The sequence below is a fragment of the Babylonia areolata genome, chromosome 11 (genome assembly GCF_041734735.1).
Source record: "Babylonia areolata isolate BAREFJ2019XMU chromosome 11, ASM4173473v1, whole genome shotgun sequence".
NCBI classification, from domain to species: domain Eukaryota; kingdom Metazoa; phylum Mollusca; class Gastropoda; order Neogastropoda; family Buccinidae; genus Babylonia; species Babylonia areolata.
In genome coordinates, this window is record NC_134886.1 from 2,931,349 (window position 1) to 2,948,848 (window position 17,500).

General features: G+C 45.8%; 2 protein-coding genes and 1 long non-coding RNA gene across 5 annotated transcripts in view; all 3 read right to left on the reverse strand.

Annotated features, from left to right (window-relative positions):
- Nucleotides 1-1,108, reverse strand: part of LOC143287271 (transmembrane protein 47-like) — a 12,206-nt gene extending 11,098 nt beyond the window's left edge. The window contains exon 1 of the mRNA XM_076595218.1: nucleotides 291-1,108. Coding sequence (XP_076451333.1) covers nucleotides 291-347 — 57 coding nt within the window. The 5' untranslated portion in view covers nucleotides 348-1,108. The remainder of the gene's footprint in view (nucleotides 1-290) is intronic.
- A 9,216-nt stretch (nucleotides 1,109-10,324) lies between these two features.
- LOC143287462 (uncharacterized) lies at nucleotides 10,325-11,860 on the reverse strand. 2 transcript variants are annotated; one of them, XR_013055965.1, is made up of 2 exons: nucleotides 11,817-11,860; nucleotides 10,325-11,620 (listed from the first exon to the last, which is right to left on the reverse strand). It is a non-coding gene; the product is annotated as an uncharacterized LOC143287462 (long non-coding RNA). The 2 variants fall into 2 exon arrangements; XR_013055966.1 differs by lacking the exon at nucleotides 11,817-11,860 and adding an exon at nucleotides 11,697-11,778.
- A 1,820-nt stretch (nucleotides 11,861-13,680) lies between these two features.
- LOC143287463 (uncharacterized) overlaps nucleotides 13,681-17,500 on the reverse strand; it is a 46,830-nt gene continuing 43,010 nt past the window's right edge. For both annotated transcript variants that reach the window (XM_076595466.1, XM_076595465.1), the window contains exons 25-27: nucleotides 17,135-17,260; nucleotides 15,847-15,955; nucleotides 13,681-14,297 (exon numbers count right to left, since the gene is read on the reverse strand). In XM_076595466.1, coding sequence (XP_076451581.1) covers nucleotides 14,111-14,297; nucleotides 15,847-15,955; nucleotides 17,135-17,260 — 422 coding nt within the window. In that variant the 3' untranslated portion in view covers nucleotides 13,681-14,110. The remainder of the gene's footprint in view (nucleotides 14,298-15,846; nucleotides 15,956-17,134; nucleotides 17,261-17,500) is intronic.

Here is a 17,500-nt window from a genome sequence, read left to right on the forward strand (position 1 = left end):
TTTGTTCAATGTCCCGTCACACATATCGGTGACTGAAGACATTTTGTTAGAGTAGTAATGTATACATTTGAGTATCATCGTGTAGAAGAGGAGGGAGAGGAGGAGGAATGGTGAGTTTGGGGAAACCGGGCAAAGGAGGAAAGGGGAAGGTTGAAATGAAAAAAAAAAAAAATCTAAATTACAGAAAATTACTCAATGGACTTCGTATAAGAAAGGTTGTTAATCTAACAAGCGAAACAACTGATAATGAATGCAAAAAAGTATATAAAAAAACCATCAAAGCAACATACCTTGATGGGTCGAACAATGACCACAGTCTCCATGGTGGTTTCCTCCTCGCTTCCCATTCTCCTCACTCCTCCAACACAGTTCGGAGAAAATCAAGAGGTTTTCTTTTCTCAGTGCGAAACTCCAAAGTAACCACACAATATATGGCAAACTTTTCAAACTCTGGATAGTAACGTCAAAGCAACGCCACTGATTCCTGATTCAAAATAGCTACGTCACTATTTCAAGAAAACAAGCAACAAATGTAGTTTTTTCCCTTGGAAAATGACAAAGCCAAGTTTTTCCCCCTTTTAAAATTAACTCAGCTCACTACTAACACGAAGAAATATCTATAGTAAGAAGTTATTGTGTAGCAAGAGTAGAATTATTTCATTCACAGAACTGCAAGCAGGGCGGATCATTCACATGGACTGGATTCCCAATAAAAATGAAATACAAACAAAACGATTTCTCTGCTGTGTGGTTTGCCCCGAAGCTTAACAGACACCTTTATGGACTTCTTCCAACCGACACATCTGGGCTCAACACTTTTTTTTTCTCTTCTGTGTATGTGCGCTGTTTCTTTCATAAACCCAAACAACATGGATATTCAGTCACCTGTCGCAACAAATTTTAGGAGTCAGTTAATCTCTGTACTCAGTTCTGTTACACGAAAAGTTCGATCGATTGAACTGGGTTGACCGAGCAGGTGACAAACGACCTTTATTTGATGAATGCAACATCAGCAAAGCTCTCCGCTTGTGAGTGCTTTGCTCACACGATGCGCTATCTGCTCTCTTTTCTCTGTCCCACTGCTGTTTTCTGCACACAGGGATGGGTGCTTCAGGAGGCCCAGAGATGCTGTGTAACTAGCTGGGGGTTTTCCGCGTGCCTCTGCCATGCTGCTCGCTACCTGTCGTTTTCCACCATCTGTCAGTCTGTACTCCAGCCATAGCTTGTGCTCTCTGGAGAAGAAGAAGAAGGGGGAGAAGAAGAAGAAGAAGAAGAAGAAGAAGAAGAAGAAGAAGAAGAAGAAGAAGAAGAAGAAGGGGGAGGAGGAGAAGAAGAAGAAGAAGAAGAAGAGAGAGGGGAGGAGGAGAGAGAGAGGAGGAGGAGGAGAGAGGAGAGAAGAAGATGAAGAAGAAGAAGAAGAAGAAGAAGAAAAGTCAGGTGGAATCACATTCATTCGAACTATGCAGAAGAACGACAGAGAGAGAAGAGAGGGGGCGGGACTGGAAGAGCGGAGGGACGTTGAAGAAGGGAGAAAGGGAAACAACCTCTCATTTTCCACTGACCCCGTTTGTTGCAGCCAGCTATGGCCTGAGTGTCGACTGTTCTCAATTTGCACCGCGATCCACTTACAAGATGTTGGCACTGTGCAAGCAGCGGTGGAAACATCCAAAAAACGACACCCCCTGTCTATACTACGCTGCTTTCCCCGCACCGGCGCTCACCGCTTTGAAGCACCCACCATCGAAATTACCCTGGTAATAGTTTCCGTTGTGTCAAGATTTTATCTGAAATCCTTCATGATGCTAAAAAACCCTCACTGATTAATGATTTTTAATGCTGTCTGTGTAGTTTATTTTTCAAAGAAAGAAAAGAGAAGAAGAAGAAAAAAGATTCAAGTCAAATACCAGCTTTCTTTCTTTCTCTCTCTCTCTCTCTCTCTCTCTCTCTCTCTCTCTCTCTCTTTTCTTTTTTCTCATAACGGTAACTCTCATGACATTATCATCTGAATCGCTACTTTCAAAAAAGAGAGGGGAGGGGGAGGGGCGGAAACAGATAGGGGTGGGGGTGGGGGATATTTCAAAACCAATACTAGAGTTCTGGCATGCAAGGCGACAGAAAGTCTAAGACGCTTATATGCTAAGTCAGTTTGTGAGGGTCTGGGTTCGAATCCCGGTCTAGCACTCACTCACTCACTCACTCACTCATTCCCTCGACCGCTGGGGTCGTTGGGGGGACATAAGGAAGATGTCATAGCTCGCCACGCCGTTCTGTTGGCAGCTGTCGTGAGGAGATCTGGCATCGTCATTTTGGTCCATTCCTTGACGTTGTCGGACCAGCTCTTTCTCTGCCGCCCCCGTCTGTGCCCTCCCTCTACAGTCCCTTGCAGGATGGTTTTGGAGAGGGTGTTATGTCGTATGACGTGACCAAACCATGCCATCTTCCGTCGTTTGACAGTCACCAGCAGTGGTTCTTGGGGCCTAACAAGGTTGCTGACCAGGTTCCGCACATAGTCATGGTCTTGTGCTCCTTGTAGGAGATGTGTAGTAGTCTCCTCAAGCTCTTGGTTTCGAATGCTTGGATACTTCTTTCTGTTTCTGCCATCAGTGTCCATGTCTCACATCCATATAAGAGGATGGAGACCACCAGTAACACCGGTCTAGCAGTTTCTTCCAAGTTCGACTGAAAAACCAAACTGAGCGACTAACCATTCGATAAACCGAGGTCCCGCATACATCACTGACTTGGCGCACCACATCTGTTGAGCAGATGCCTGACCAGCAGCATAACCCAACGCGCTTAGTCAGGCCTTGAGTGCATGCTTACATATTTGTGTACCTATGAAAGTGGATTTCATTTTACGTAATTTCGCCAGAGGACAACACTCTCGTTGCCATGGGTTCTTTTTCAGTGCGCCAAGTGCGTGCTGCACACGGGACCTCGGTTTATCGTCTCATCCGAAAGACTAGACGCTCAGTTTGATTTTCCAGTCAAACTTAGGAGAAAGGGCGAGAGCGGGATTCGAACCCACACCCTCACGGACTCTCTGTATTGGCAGCTGAGCGTCCTAACCATTCTGCCACCTTCCTCCTCAACAAACAACACTGAGCAACAAACAACTTGAGTGTGGCAACGTAAGTGTTGTCGTCCCCTGCTAAAATTCTGAATAAGAAATCCAATAAATACATCTGATAGGCACACACACACACACACACACACACACACACACACACACACACGACACACACACACACACGCACACACACACACATCGTATATGCGGCATGCACTCATGTCCTGACTTTCGTGTTGAGTTACACAACTGTCAGGCATAAGGTGCAGTGTATCATGGATTTGTCTGAAATCAGTGACACTTCCTTGAGAAACTGTAACTGGGTGAGATAGATAGATAGTTAGATAGATAGATAGATAGAGACAGAGACAGAGAAAGAGACAAACAGAAAGATACAGAGACAGACGCAGGCACAGAGACATAGGCAGACAGACAGATGGAGGAGACGTGGACCAGGACAGAGAGACAGAGAGAGACACAGATAGATACAGAAAGACATTCAAAGAAAGACGAATCATCACTGTTAACGGACCGTTACATTACCAGGAAAACAGGATGCACATGTTTTGCCGGCCGAAGAGAACAGACTGTTCATGAGAGAACGCACGGTGGAAGAGTTCTTCGTTCCTTCGTCATGTGCTTCAGCAGGCAGCACGGCCCGTGTAACAGCCTAAAACTACACCCTAATGGATTTTTACCCCGGGATCTTTCTGGGTTAGACTCGGGTGACCCCTGGGGTCATTTGTGGCTAGTCAAGATCCTCCCCACCCCCACCCCACCTCCCTCAGTTGGAATTCCCCCCCCCCCCCCGCCCCCCCAAACACCCAACACACACAATTTTTTTCTACGGGTTTAATCAGCTAAGCTAATGGAAAAGTACGAATGGTCGTTCTGGGCTGGACTTGACGAACCAACCCTCTCCATTGTCACTTCAAGTAGTGGTGTTCTGCTTTATTCAACAGACAGCACTGATTCTGACTGGGCAACATTTATCCCCCAGGGGTCAGTCATTTCAAGCTGCTTAGAATGACCCCCCCGGGTGCAGTGGTCACATGGTGGTTAGAGCGCTGGATTATTGCTCGACTTTCCTGAGTTCGATCCCCCGGTCTGGTGGGTAAGAGGTGGAGATTTGTTACGCTCTCCCAGGTCAACATATTTGTATTTGTATTTCTTTTTATCACAGCAGATTTCTCTGTGTGAAATTCGGGCTGCTCTCCCCAGGGAGAGCACGTCGCTACACTACAGCGCCACCCATTTTTGGGGGTATTTTTTCCTGCGTGCGGTTTTATTTGCTTTTCCTATCGAAGTGGATTTTTCTACAGAATTTTGCCAGGAACAATCCTTTTGTTGCCGTGGGTTCTTTTACGTGCGCTAAGTGCATGCTGCACACGGGACCTCGGTTTATCGTCTCATCCGAATGACTAGCGTCCAGACCACCACTCAAGGTCTAGTGGAGGGAGAGAAAATATCGGTGGCTGAGCCGTGATTCGAACCAGCGCGCTCATATTCTCTCGTTTCCTAGGTGGACGCGTTACCTCTAGGCCATCACTCCACATATGTGCAGATCTGTTAGTGCCTGACCCTCCTTCGCGTGTACACGCAAGCAAAAGATCAAAATCGCACGTTAAAGATCCTGTTACTCATCGGTGGGTTATGGAAGCAAGAGCATACCCAGCATGCACACTGTCGAATACGGAGTATGGCTGCCTACACAGCGGGGCAAAGGAACAAAAATGATGATACATGTAAACGGTCACACACACACACACACACACACACACACACGGAGTATATATATATACATACGTGTGTGTGTGTGTGTGTGTGTGCGCGCGCGCGTCTGAAACCTGATTGAATGACACAGGAAACGAATGATCAGCACCCAAATGGCAGCAGTCAGTCGGCTATGCCCAGGTAGGGAGCCTGTTGTGCAAATGACTCCATGTTTGTAACGCGGTTAGAGCTTGGTCTCTGACTGATGATAGACGCTACATAAGTATCCATGTCATCATCATCATCATCATCATCATCATCGGCCGCTACGAGAGAAGGGAGTGGGAGAGTACTAGGAGGCACATTTGACCAGTTGAAGATTACCCCCCGGAGAACTCTCCAGGCTGTTCAAATGAGACCACAGGGTTGATTGATATCACGAAGCTATCCAGATTTGCCCCCGGGATAAAACCACCAGTGGGGGTTATAAACAAGTAAACAAGCCACACAGGCATTGGCGGCACTGTCGTGAACTGGCTCGCTGGCTGACAGACTGTGCCAGCTGCCAGAATTGTTAATGGGAGAAAGCTGAGGCCTATTTATGTGTGAAGTGGCTGGGTGCATGTCAGTCTGTTCGTCTGTCTGTCTGCCCGTCCGTCTGTATCTGTCCTTATATCTGTCTGTCTCAATGTGACTACCCCCCCCCCCCCCCCCCCACACACACACACTTACACACCTTTCTCTTTCTCAAGTAGTGTCTGTCCCTTTCTCTGTGACCCTCTCAACCCCCCCCCCCACCCCCACCACACACACACACCACCTCTTTCTCTGTCCATGTCTGTCTCTTTGCCTGTGACTTACCACCGAGATCTGGCCCAGCGGGAACCTTCCGCACAGGAAGCGAGAGATTCTGAGCGCACAGGTTCGAATCCCACGCTCGCCCTCTGCTGACTAGGCTTTAAGAGGTGGTCTGAACGCTAGTCAATCCATTGAGACGATAAACCGAGTTCCGTGTGCAGACTGCACTTAGCTCACGTAAATACCAAAAACCAAAAACAAACAAAAAAACCCCAAAAAACAAAAAAAACATGGCAACAGTAGGGTTGTCCCTGGCAAAATGCACTTTGATAGGAAAGCAAATACACTCATAGGCTGAAAAAAAAAACAAGAAGAAGAAAGGGTGGCGCTCTCTCTGTAAGCGACGTATCCACCCCCTTGGGAGAGTTTCCCGAATTTCACACTATATGTTGTGACGAAAAACAACAACAAAAAAACACCACCACCAACAACAAAAACCGAAAAACAAACACACACAAAAAAACAACAACAATACAATACAGTACATGCTATTACCAACTGATATAGAAATAAACTTTTACCGTAAGTAAACGTGAATGAGAGATAATAAGAATGAAGTGGAGAGAGAGAGAGAGAGAGAGAGAGAGAGAGAGAGAGAGAATGACATGCTCACACGCGCGCGCGCGTCCCTGTGTCTTTTGTTGTCTTTCTTTGAAACGCCGTGTGTGTGTGTGTGTGTGTGTGTGTGTGTGTGTGTGTGTGTGTGCGTGCGCGCGCGCGCGATCACGCCCAAGCTGCTCACTCACTCACACTAAGCGCATGCATACGCTTTCCACATAAAAACTGAAGTCAGTTTTGGAATTTTACAAATGTATGACAGCATATAAAATAAAAAGCAAAATCAATGGTAAATACAGTTACTGGATTTCGCTTGAACAATAAATCGGAACAAGAATACACGGTTATGAATCAGTCAGCAATATGATGATAAAAAAAGGAAATTGTATACAAAAAAATAAAGAAAAACCTCTCGCCTCGTGCAAATGTATGCATGACATATCTTCTCTGTCATGTAAACTGACTTACAGACACAGACATGTGCGATCATGCGCACGAACTCTCTTTCTCACACACACACATACGCGCGCGCGCGCGTACATGATAGTGAGCGTACTCATACGACTGCTAAAGAATCATAAAATAATATCATAAGGAAGCCGTTCTTGGCATTGGCCTGGCATAAATGTCAACTTTCTGTACAAAAAGCATTGTAAAATCACGACCTTCAGCATTGCTTTCATCAAGCTTTGGATGATGCGTTATATAAACAATTCTGAAAATATATTTCACACATAATAAGCAGAATATCAATATATATATATATATATATATATATATATATATATATATATATATATATGTATGTGTGTGTGTGTGTGTGTGTGTGTGTGTGTGTGTGTGTGTGTGTATGTTGTTTTTTCAAACTTTTAAAAAATTCATTTTTGCGTTTACATGCAGAACAATATATTAACACGCGCTATTGTTCGGGAAGAAAATTGCTAAAACATATTTTTCAACAAAAGGGAAGGGAATGTGGTGAGGAACTGAGATGCATCAGGAATGATAAGACGAAGAGCATGACAGAACCAGTCAACTGAACACACCATAAAACCGTCAGTAATACACACTGACCACCTGTTTGCGGAACCAACAGTTTTGATCATTTGCCATAGATGATTATCACGTAAGATGGTCGCTCAATACATGCACCCACAGACGGTATACCGCTGCTTTTTTTACGCCTACACCAAATAATCGAATTCAGATGGAAGGCAGACAGGTATCAATAATCACATACAAAAAAAAAAAAAAAAGAGTTCAATCCCACCCTGGTTGACGCAAGAGAATTCCAAAGCATAAAGGAAGCTGACCCTGAAAAAAAAAGGTTGCAAGGAAAAATATCAAGACACAAAACTGCGCGAAGCAAAGCAACACAAAATGATGTTGTGCAGTGCAGTGAAAGACAGTGACTGTAATGCAACAGAATGCAGCAAGTAATGAAAAGTAGAATCAATGCACAACAGTGCATTCCCCATCAGACATACACATTGCACTAATCCAGCTGACATTCTCAATTAATTTTTGCTCTCACTGAAACATCTTTTAATGCAAAAAAAAAGAGAAACTGTCGTAATTAACAAATTGCAGCTTTCCCCTGTTTAACTGACTTCTGCACTTTGATATTATTTGAATTTACTGAATAGGGACATAGATATGGAGGAGAGGATACACATCTCATCTTTACACACTGTTGGTTTTGTCGAACCCTGCCTTTCCTTCCTTCCATGAAGTGACCACAATCATTTGTTGAGTATTCTGTCACTAATTGGGGGATCTGCAGAAAAAAAAGGACAATCTTATCCCCCCCAAAAAAGAACCTTTATTCCGCAGTATCTAGGCGAGATCTCACCGGCTAGCGAAGCGGTCCCCGGGAATAAACCCCGACCGACACAGTTCCAGCCCGCCCTTTACTTTGATCCATGATCCCTACGTTAAGAATTGCTGATGAAGGTTCGGTTGTTGCTTTCTATGTTCTCAGTCCTCAAAGTCAGTAAGTTTGAGAAATGTGATAACGAGAAGATGATTATTTCGATTAAAAAAATCTATCCATTTAGATTTCATTATTTCTTGCTTTTTGCCAGTCTGTCAAGTTGTCTGTTCTCTTTCGGTCTTCCCTTTATCTTTCTTTCTTTCTCCATTTTTCTCTGATCTTCCTCTTATTTGTGTTTAACTTTAATGTTTGTTTCCTTATCTTTTTCTTTCTACGGAAAGCTAAACCTTCGGCTGATGAACACAATTTGACCAGGCATTGTTGTGTGAAGTAGACCCCCCCAAAACGGAGTACGGCTGCCAACATGGAGGGGTAAAAACGGTCATACACGTAAAAGTCCACTCGTGTACATACGAGTGAACGTGGGAGTTGCAGCCCACAAACGAAGGAGAGGAAGTGTGAAGTAGATCTCACCTTGTCTTCCTGGGCGGACACAAGCAAAAAAAGAAAAAAGAAAAAAAAATCGCGACTGACCGATGGAACGTGAGCGAATTGGACTTGACATCCATGGAATACTCGAGATGCTTATCCTCTTCTTCCCATCTCTATGTCTATGATAAGTACACCCACTACTGACGCTTATGTTTGACAGAAATAGTGTCTTCTACTGACAGTTTCAGGTGATGAGGTGGGGTGTCTTGTGAACTGTATGACAGTCAGTCGTATCCGACTATGACTATCAGAACAGTAGAGGAGGCAACTGCTGTCCCGACTATCTGGGATAGAATTTGATTCCAGTAGAGAGAGAGCCTTGCCCAAGTACATCCCCACTCTCTCGACCAAGAGGGTTTTAGGACAGTCAGCGTTGGAATGGTTCCTAAAGGCCAACTAGCCCACAAGGCTGCAGCACTAAGAGCCAGTGCAATCTTTCCTGCTAGTTTGAGAGTCATAGTCATTCACAAAAGACTAAGCTTTAAATCATTTCCCTATGCAACGGAGAAACCATTGATAATACAGCTCTCACTTTGCTGTTGGCCCGTCTGTTAACTTATGTCAGTCTGTGATATATGCTGAGTGTTGGCATGGCATTGTCATGGGTGGAATTACAATGATGTTATGGTCAAGTGGTAGCAGAGCTAACAAACAATGTCTGACGTAAAAAATATCCATGGTATCCATGAACCAACACAGCTAACAAGACACATCCATCCGAACAATATGCGCAGGATCGAATCGAAAAATAATCTCAATCGTAACAGACGTGTTTCAGATATATTAAGTTCTGGAATCATTGAATTAAATCACATTACAAAGCCACATTAAGACCTCAAATCTGTGTAGCGTGTGTGTGTGTGTGTGTGTGTGTGTGTGTGTGTGTGTGTGTGTGCGCGCAAGATTAAGTTACACTGAATTCCAAACTTTTTACATTGTGAAAGCATGCAAAAACCAAGATCGTTAAAAGTGACCCCTAACAAAAAAAAACAACAACATCGAAACGAAACGAAGATAAAATAAGAGAAGAGAAAAAATAGATTAACATAAGATAAACTAATCTAAAATGAAGAAATGAAATGTTATCAAACAAAGATACATAAAATGGTATAAAACCAAACACTTTACACAGCATCAATATCGGTGTCGTCCACATGCTGTATCTCCAGGACACCCAGCATCAAACAACACACAGCGGGAGTCACGCTGTGCACCAACAAACAGCAAATCGTTGCTGACACGCTGCAGAAAAAACGCTCTCAGCAAACCCGCTGTGGGAACCCATGGTCCCAAAGCCCACCAGATACCACATCGTCGTAATACCACGTCATACCGAACAAGCCGCAGAAATCTAAACAAGCAACGAGGGGCGTCACAGGTTTGTAGAATCAGTTTTGGATTTGATATGCAAAGTTGGAAATCACGTTTTAACTCTCTCCATACGAACGGCGAAAGAGAAGACGTTAACAGCGTTTCACCCCAATTACCACCATCAAAATATTGCAAGCGGAAGGCTCTTATACTGAAGAGGTGAATGTTGACAAAGAATACCACAATTCTGACGACGGAAGCTAAAGGTTGGGTCATTGAGACACCCACTGGACATCCGAGGGGTCTGTGTAGAGGAGAAGAGAGGACTGGCCGGACTGAGTGAGTTAAGAAAGCACAGGAATATTGTCTGGGTTTTTTTCCACTCGTGCTCCCATCTTTGAGAACACAGTCCGCATCGTCTTCGAACTACTGTGGACTACCAAGATACTCTCTGATATTGATGTTTAATGAAGAAATGAGTCACTAGACAGTTCTATATCTGATCTTTTACTCTGGTGTCAGAACGTCCTACACAACAGGCAAGAAGCAAACACAGAATCTGCCGAAATGTTTTAAAGTTCCACACGCTGTCAAAAACAAAGAAGAAACAAGAGAGGCAAGGCCTTCAAGACTCACCTGTGATAAATTAAGTCCCCTAGCATTAATTACAGAGTAATTTCCCTTTTTTACTAGCTGCACCAAAACGCTTGCAAAATAAATATAAATTCCATGCTAAGCAAAAGAAGTTTCTGTTTGAACAAATAATAATAATAATGACTCCTCTTGTTGTTGTGTCAGAATAAGAGGTCAAAGTGCCAAGTTTAGAGAATACAAAAAATATAAATATAACAGTAAATGCAGTTTGCATATAATTAGGCTTCTTTTTTATTTTTTTGTGCCCATCCCAGAGGTGCAATATTGTTTTAAACAAGATGATTGGAAAGAACTGAATTTTTCCTATTTTTATGCCTAATTTGGTGTCAACTGACAAAGTATTTGCAGAGAAAATGTCAATGTTAAAGTTTACTACGGACACACACACACACACACACACACACACACACACACACACACACACACACATACACACAGACAGACAACCGAATACCGGGTTAAAACATAGACTCACTTTGTTTACACAAGTGAGTCAAATATCACCTCATATGTGAGTACCTCACAAGAAAGTCGCCCATATCTGGAAATATAATACAGAAATTTTGATCATCTGTCGCTTTGTGGCAAAGGTACATATTTTTTTTTTTTACACATTACGTTGGATACTGAGCATATTAATTTCCCATGTTATAGATCTATTTTCATAAACAACTATCAACGCATGTGTAATTTCATTTACACAATAGATTTATAGTACGTTTTTCTGCCTTTTTGTTTAATATGCCCCATTTGTGAAACAAAAGCAAGTACAAAAACAATAACAACAAATACATATTTTAAATATTCTATGTACAACTGGCATCCCTTTGGCAGCTTCTATACAACTCCCAAGTGATTTCTTTTACCACTGTTTTGTATTCCAGAGACGCATTTTTCTGATTTCTTTTTCAACATGTTTTCTGTTTCCTGTTGTCCAGTCATCCAGAGACGAAGTGTCCCATCAGTTGTGTGCAGTCTCTGGGCGACATGCTGTCACCCCTCACTCTGGACCCTTCTTCTGTTCACACCACCTGTCACCCCTCACTCTGGACCCTTCTGTTCACACCACCTGTCACCCCTCACTATGGACCCTTCTGTTCACACCACCTGTCACCCCTCACTCTGGACCCTTCTTCTGTTCACACCACCTGTCACCCCTCACTATGGACCCTTCTTCTGTTCACACCACCTGTCACCCCTCACTCTGGACCCTTCTGTTCACACCACCTGTCACCCCTCACTCTGGACCCTTCTTCTGTTCACACCACCTGTCACCCCTCACTCTGGACCCTTCTGTTCACACCACCTGTCACCCCTCACTCTGGACACTTCTGTTCACACCACCTGTCACCCCTCACTATGGACCTCTTCTGTTCACACCGCCTGTCACCCCTCACTCTGGACCCTTCTTCTGTTCACACCACCTGTCACCCCTCACTATGGACCCTTCTTCTGTTCACACCACCTGTCACCCCTCACTCTGGACCCTTCTTCTGTTCACACCACCTGTCACCCCTCACTCTGGACCCTTCTTCTGTTCACACCACCTGTCACCCCTCACTATGGACCCTTCTTCTGTTCACACCACCTGTCACCCCTCACTCTGGACCCTCTTCTGTTCACACCACCTGTCACCCCTCACTATGGACCCTTCTGTTCACACCACCTGTCACCCCTCACTATGGACCCTTCTGTTCACACCACCTGTCACCCCTCACTATGGACACTTCTGTTCACACCACCTGTCACCCCTCACTCTGGACCCTTCTGTTCACACCACCTGTCACCCCTCACTCTGGACCCTTCTGTTTCACACCACCTGTCACCCCTCACTCTGGACCCTTCTGTTCACACCACCTGTCACCCCTCACTCTGGACCCTTCTGTTCACACCACCTGTCTTCTGTTCACACCACCTGTCACCCCTCACTCTGGACACTTCTGTTCACACCACCTGTCACCCCTCACTCTGGACCCTTCTGTTCACACCACCTGTCACCCCTCACTATGTACACTTCTTCTGTTCACACCACCTGTCACCCCTCACTATGGACCCTTCTTCTGTTCACACCACCTGTCACCCCTCACTCTGGACCCTTCTGTTCACACCACCTGTCACCCCTCACTCTGGACCCTTCTGTTCACACCACCTGTCACCCCTCACTATGGACACTTCTTCTGTTCACACCACCTGTCACCCCTCACTCTGGACCCTTCTTCTGTTCACACCACCTGTCACCCCTCACTCTGGACCCTTCTTCTGTTCACACCACCTATCACCCCTCACTATGGACCCTTCTGTTCACACCACCTATCACCCCTTCCTCGAAATGTCCAACGTCTGATCAGTACTCGCATCTCTGCCTGTCTTTGCTTTCTTTTCGCTGAAAATTGCTCATATCTTCTCTTTGATCTTTCCCTGTGCCTCCACTGCCATGTCCACCTGGCACAGTCCCCGAGGACCAGGCCTCTGGTTTAAAACGTTAGTGCGTGCACTTAGTGTGTGTGTGTGTGTGTGTGTTCTGGTCAAAGTGAGTCTTATTTTACAATCCACAGTTTGAACTGGTTTTCTATGGATTTTCTCCATTTTTACAGACTCAGCAGTAGTTACCTTTGTGTTATCACCTCCACACAGAAATGTATAAAGTACAGGGTTCTGCTGATAAGTGTGCGTGTGTGTGTGTAACTGTGATATGGTTGTGACTGGAGACATATTTCTTTTCTTTCTTTTTTCTTTTTTTTTATTGAATAATGCCCAAAATTTGCAGATTTTTTAAATGAGTTCATTCCAGTATATTTTAATCCGATTTTTTGGGGTTTTTTGTTTTTGTTTTTGTTTTGCTGTTGTTGTTGTTGTTGTTTTTTATTTCTACAGTTTGTTGAAGGCAAAGACGAGAGTCTCAGGAACGGTAAAAGATCACAAGATAACATGATCGCTTTTCATCTGTTCGTATCATCAGTGTCCTTGTTTTCGTCTCAGTTCACATTGGAATTTTGCTGTGTAATGGTACAATGACGTTACTTTACATCCTCCATGCCCCAGTAAGATTAAATGGATACTGTATGTCCTCCATGCTCCAACAGGATTAAAGGGATACTATATATCCTCCATGCCCCAACAGGATTAAAGAGATACTATATATCCTCCATGCCCCAATAGGATTAAAGGGATACTATATATCCTCCATGCCCTAATAGGATTAAAGGGATACTATATATCCTCCATGCCCCAATAGGATTAAAGGGATACTATATATCCTCCATGCCCCAATAGGATTAAAGGGATACTATATATCCTCCATGCCCCAATAGGATTAAAGGGATACTATATATCTTCCATGCCCCAATAGGATTAAAGGGAAACTATATATCCTCCATGTCCCGTGTATCACCCATTCCCCGATAGGATTAAAAAAACAACAACGATACTATATATCCTGCATGTCCCGATATGGTTCAAAGGATTAAATCTTCTAGATTCTTGATTCTTGCCCCTCGAGGTTCTGGCAGAACGTCCTGTTGTCACACCAGATTTGTGGCCACTGCGGACCTCCGCTCCGCCGCCCTGATTTTCTTTTGCTTTTCTTTCGCTCTCGTCAACGCTCGCTGGTTGTCTCGCTCTGCCTGCTGCCTGGCCATGTTGTCTACGGTGTCCTCGAAGTCCGCTCCGCCGGACATCGACCACGACGTCTGCATGGGCTGTCCGCACCTGTGCAGAGTCAGAGTCAGAACCAGAATCAGAATCAGGATCAGAACCTGAACCAGAACCAAAACCAGAATCAGAATTGAAGCCGGGACCATAACCAGTATCAGAATTTAGAACCAGAACCGGAATCAGAATTAGAACCAGAGCCAGAATCATAATCAAAATCAGGATCAGAGTTAGTTTTAGAATCTCGGTTAGAGAAATTCAGTGTGTTGTAGTCTGTGACACATACAGATTATATTCAGGACAGTAAAGTTTGGCATACAAAATCACACATTACAGTGTCGTTGCAACGCAAGCCCAATGAAACAAAAATCTTGCCACAATTTGAAACACAAACACATATACTGATACACACAGTTACCCACACACACCTACACACAACTTCAAACACACACACACACACACACACACACGCGCGCATCCACTCATACGCACGCACCCATGCAGACCTTTTTGCATACGTACGTGCACAACGTATTGGAATCAGAACTGCATGGTTCAGATAAGACAAGACAAATTCTTTATTAACGACGGTATTCATGAAAAATGATCTAGTTTGTGTTCTTTAAGACCTTGCCCTACCTGCCTTTTACACTGAGCTGTTTATTCTTCTCCTCCCACTCCCTGCCCCCCCCACCCCCACCCCAGCCCCTCACTCCCTCTCCCAAACGCGAGTGCTCGTGTGCAAGAACACACACACACACACACACACACACACACACACACACACACACGTGCACCACATGTGTGTGTGTGAGAGAGAGAGAAAGAGAGAGAGAGGGAGAGAGGGAGATAGAGAGGTTTTAAGACATGAAGTGACTGATGATTGAACGCCGTTTTAATACCCACTGCGCAAACCGAATTCTTCAACTTGGAGCCGATACAGACACGCGAGTGTTGGACGGCTGTAAGTGAGGTTCCTTACCTGTAAGGGGTTCTGGCCAGGTAGTGAGACATGGTGTAGACACGGTGCACCGTAAGTGAGGTTCCTTACCTGTAAGGGGCTACTGGCCAGGTAGTGAGACATGGTGTACACACGGTGCACCGTAAGTGAGGTTCCTTACCTGTAAGGGGCTACTGGCCAGGTAGTGAGACATAGTGTACACACGGTGCACCGTAAGTGAGGTTCCTTACCTGTAAGGGGCTACTGGCCAGGTAGTGAGACATGGTGTACACACGGTGCACCGTAAGTGAGGTTCCTTACCTGTAAGGGGCTACTGGCCAGGTAGTGAGACATGGTGTACACACGGTGCACCGTAAGTGAGGTTCCTTACCTGTAAGGGGTTCTGGCCAGGTAGTGAGACATGGTGTACACACGGTGCACCGTAAGTGAGGTTCCTTACCTGTAAGGGGTTCTGGCCAGGTAGTGAGACATAGTGTACACACGGTGCACCGTAAGTGAGGTTCCTTACCTGTAAGGGGCTACTGGCCAGGTAGTGAGACAGTGTACACACGGTGCACCGTAAGTGAGGTTCCTTACCTGTAAGGGGCTCTGGCCAGGTAGTGAGACATGGTGTACACACGGTGCACCGTAAGTGAGGTTCCTTACCTGTAAGGGGCTCTGGCCAGGTAGTGAGACATAGTGTACACACGGTGCACCAACATGGTCAGGAACTGCAAGACGAACAGGAAACCGAATATCACCACGAAAACCAGGCCTGAAAAAAAAAAACAACAAAAAAGAAAAGATGAGTGAGTCAGTTAATCAATATCTATCTTTAAACCAGCCTGCCTGCCCGCATCTCTCTCTCTCTCTCTCTCTCTCTCTCTGATTCCCATAAGGTTGTTTTGGACAGACAGACAAACCGAGGGTTGTCCAGGACAGAAAGACAGAGAGATAGACAGAGGGAGTACCCAAGGGGTTGGCGCCCAGCACAGTGAGGGAGGACAGGGCAGACAGACAGGACAGGACAGACAGGACAGACAGGAAAGGACAGACAGACAGGACAGGACAGACAGGACAGGACAGACAGGACAGACAGGAAAGGACAGACAGACAGGACAGACAGGACAGACAGGAAAGGACAGACAGACAGGACAGGACAGGACAGACAGACAGGAAAGGACAGACAGACAGGACAGGAAAGACAGGAAAGGACAGACAGACAGGACAGGACAGACAGGACAGGACAGACAGGAAAGGACAGACAGACAGGACAGGACAGACAGACAGGACAGGACAGACAGGACAGACAGGAAAGGACAGTCAGACAGGACAGGACAGACAGGACAGGACAGACAGGACAGACAGGAAAGGACAGACAGACAGGACAGGACAGGACAGACAGGACAGACAGGAAAGGACAGACAGACAGGACAGGACAGGACAGACAGACAGGAAAGGACAGACAGACAGGACAGGACAGACAGGAAAGGACAGACAGACAGGACAGGACAGACAGACAGGACAGGACAGACAGGACAGACAGGAAAGGACAGACAGACAGGACAGGACAGGACAGACAGACAGGACAGGACAGACAGGAAAGGACAGACAGACAGGACAGGACAGACAGACAGGACAGGACAGACAGGACAGACAGGAAAGGACAGACAGACAGGACAGGACAGACAGACAGGACAGACAGGAAAGGACAGACAGACAGGACAGGACAGGACAGACAGACAGGACAGGACAGGACAGACAGACAGGACAGGACAGGACAGGACAGACAGGACAGGACAGACAGACAGGCAGGACAGGAAAGGACAGATAGGACAGACAGACAGACAGGACAGACAGGACAGGACAGACAGACAGGACAGACAGACAGCTAGGACAGACAGCTAGGACAGACAGACAGGACAGGACAGACAGACAGACAGACAGGCAGTACCCAGGGGGTTGGCGCCCAGCACAGTGAGGGAGGCCTGGGCGGCCAGTGTGGAGATGAGGACCAGCCACAGGATGTTGCTGACCGCCAGCACCACAAGCCACTCGTTGCGCAGGTTCACCAGTTTGGCTGCAGCACGGCACAGCACGGCACAGCACGGCACAGCACGGTGCAGCATGGCACAGCACAGTGCAGCATGGCACAGCACAGCACAGCACAGCACAGCACAGTGCAGCACAGCACAGCACAGCACAGTACAGCACGGTGCAGCATGGCACAGCACAGCACGGCACAGCACAGCACAGTACAGCACGGTGCAGCATGGCACAGCACAGCACGGCACAGCACAGCACAGTACAGCACGGTGCA